The sequence below is a fragment of the Medicago sativa genome, chromosome 8, assembly GCF_051527215.1.
Source record: "Medicago sativa cultivar Bolivia chromosome 8, Bolivia_mono, whole genome shotgun sequence".
Classification (NCBI taxonomy): Eukaryota; Viridiplantae; Streptophyta; class Magnoliopsida; order Fabales; family Fabaceae; genus Medicago; species Medicago sativa.
Genome location: NC_140756.1, coordinates 15,363,891 through 15,367,115, shown reverse-complemented (window position 1 = coordinate 15,367,115; position 3,225 = coordinate 15,363,891). Strand labels below are relative to the sequence as shown.

At 41.1% G+C, this 3,225-nt stretch overlaps 1 protein-coding gene across 1 annotated transcript; it reads right to left on the bottom strand.

The window, feature by feature from the left end:
• Positions 1 to 263: 263 nt before the first annotated feature.
• Positions 264 to 2,921, bottom strand: LOC146897282 (Subtilase family protein). The gene has a single exon (XM_085731976.1). The coding sequence runs from the start codon at positions 2,898 to 2,900 to the stop codon at positions 552 to 554; it is 2,349 nt and encodes a 782-aa protein (XP_085588102.1). The 5' UTR covers positions 2,901 to 2,921; the 3' UTR covers positions 264 to 551.
• Between the last annotated feature and the right edge of the window lie 304 nt (positions 2,922 to 3,225).

Here is a 3,225-nt window from a genome sequence, read left to right as displayed (position 1 = left end):
TTATGCATGGTCACAGTATATCATGTGATCATTACAAAAGAGAATCAACAAAATAAAATAATCACAAACAAATACATTTTGATGGATTCTGTTCTGTTTGTCACAATCACAGTATCTAATATCTATCCATGCTTCTGTGCAGTAGTTAGTTTACAACCTGGTTTCTTCTACCACAAAGTTTCTTTCCGCATAAAAACATTATCATCTTCTTTATGCACATGGGTTTACTAAATATATATGTACAAAAAAAGTGTTCAACATAATTTACTCAAAAAGGAAAGAGATATTTCCAATATACATGTCCTGTTCCAAACACAACATTTGTTACATACATTCTTAATTTTACAACATCAAAGATATACATACTTTCTATTTTTATGAAACTTTTTTCTCCTTCATACCATTTCTTACAATCAACTTTTTCACCACTTCTTAGAAATGAAACACCTGAAAAAAATACATTCCCTATATTATACATATAGAGCTAATTTTATCACAAGATGGGATAAAAAGCCAAAATTTCTACACACACATAAAACCTCAAAAGAACACTAATCAAGAGGTTGTTGCATTGTCACAACTAAGGGACTTGCGACAATGTGTTTCCCATCAGACCAAACTATGGAACCACTCTTTACTAAAGAACTTCCAGGTGAAAGCTTAACTTCCCTAGTTTGTACCCTAACAAGAAAGTTCAATTTCTGACCAACCCTTCTAAAAGGCAACATATCTGGCTTCACAGTTACCACCATTCCTTCAGGTGGATTAATTGTTACTTTGTAAACTGATTTTGGGTCACCAACATTTGTCACAGTCCTAATAAAATGTGTAGACATTTTATGTTTACCATATTGTTGAAAAACTGCAGATAATGTTGGATAATTCAAGTTACCAGAATGTCCTGCTTTTTTAGCATTACTACAATCTGCAATTTTCCTTGTGATCACTTTAATATTCGTGGTGGTGTAATTTGAGTTACACAAGAAATCAACATAATCATAAACTGAAATATCATAAACCAAACCAGGATCCAATGCTTTCTCTGGATGAACGTGTCCTGCACCATAATCAAACACCGATGACACGTTCCCATTAGACTCATCCAACATTGGATCGCCTTTGTTATCGACAGTATAAGCAGTTGTCATAAGAGCTGATTTAATAGCTGCTGGACTCCAATCAGGGTGAGCTGCTTTCAACAAAGCGGCTAACCCTGAAACATGAGGACAAGCCATTGATGTACCGGACAATATGTTAAACTCAGTCCTTCTATGATCAGAAGCACTTCCAGAAGGTCCAACTCTATCCGGCCAAGCAGCTAGAATATTCAAACCAGGTGCAATAACATCTGGTTTCAAAATCTCAGGCGATTCAGGGTTAGGCCCTCTCGCTGAGAATGATGCCACCACAGGAGCTGGCCTAACCCCAAGCCTAGTTCCTTTAAAAACAATAGTCGCGGTTGGCAATGACCGCGACTTAGCTCCATCGGCGATGTAACTTCTGATTACATCGCCACCTATAGCCCCAACCGCCGTCGCAGGCAAAACGTGGCAATCGGCTACTAACCCTTCACCATCAAACACCCCATTAGCTAAAATCATCCCAATCCCACCTGCTTTCTTCACCACTTCACCTTTATCACCTCTTGAATTAATCCCTCTATCACAAACAACAATTTTTCCTTTTACAAACTTAGGATCTAAAGAACCTGCTAAACAAAGTGAAGATGAATAACCATCACCACCTTCTCCACCACCGTGTTCGCCGCTGCCAGCATACATAACCGGGTACATCCGACCCGGAGTTAAACCCGGTCCACCGTATATACTAACTCCAGCTATAGTCTTACCATTTCCAAGCTTCACATCAGCAGGAAAATCTCTATCAATTGTCCCAGCACCGACAGTTGCCACCCACGGAGCTACATTGGTAACGGTGAGCCCACCAGGCCCGCCGTTACCAGCTGATGCCGAAACAAAAACTCCGGCATCAGAAGCTCCAAAAGCACCGATAGCAATGACGTCAAGATGGTACGGCACAACAACACCACCGACACTGAGAGAAACCACGTCAACACCGTCAGCGACGGCGGCGTCAAACGCCGCAAGTATATCGGAGTCAAAACACCCACCAGTCCAGCAAACTTTATAGACGGCGAGACGAGCCTTCGGAGCCATACCGGCGGCGACACCTTTAGCATAACCCAAAGTACTCGCCGGAGAAACATATCTTCCGGCGGCGATTGAAGCAGTGTGAGTTCCATGACCGTCGGAGTCTCTAGCAGAACGAAACTCAGTCGTTTCATTCATCTTCCCGCTTGTAGCTTCATACCCGCCGGAGAAATACTTAGCTCCGATGATCTTCCGGTTACACGCCGTCGCCGGAAAATCTTTCCCGGCAAGGCAACTTCCTTTCCATTTCGCCGGAATAGGACCAAGTTCACGGTCGTTGAAACTCTGTCTCTCCGGCCAGATTCCGGTGTCAATAACTCCGATAACAAGATCCGACCCGAAATCAGTTTCATGGAGCAGCCCAGTTTTCGCGGCGGTTTTTAACCCGAGAAACTCTGGTGAACGTGTTGTGTGAAGTGTTCGGATTTGTTCGGGTATTATAGTGATGACGTGGCTTAGTTTTTGAAGATTTTGTGCTTCTAATTGTGTTAGTTTTGTTGAGAAACCGTGGAAAACGGTGTCGTATGTGTGGATAATGTTGTTTGAGGTTGTTTTTGTGATTGATGAGAGTGAGGATTCGTACCAATTTTTGTGTGTTGGGAAAATGGATGGTTTGGAATTGTGTTGGACTTGGATTATGAAGGTTTGTTTTTGTGGGGTGGAAGTAGAATGTGTGAGTGTGGTAGTGAAGAAGAATAAGAGAATAATGAGGTAAGGAAATGGTGCCATTTTGAGAGGGGTGTGATGAGTGGAAGAGTTGTTTTGGTGTGAAGAAAATTTAAAGAAGATAAAGTAGATTTGAGTGCATGTGTGTGAGAGTGAGAGTGAGAGTGAGAGAGTGAGAGTGTGAGTGGAGGAAAGGAAAGAGAAGGTGAATATTATTGTGTTCAGTGTGAGTGTTATTGTTAGATTCAATAGTACACGGTTAATTCAAAAAATAAGATACAATAGTACGATGTACTCTCTGTCTGGAATACTGGAAATAAGATACCTATAATGCCACTATAGACATAAATACAAATAAATTTATTTAGACACACAAGAATGAAGAAAA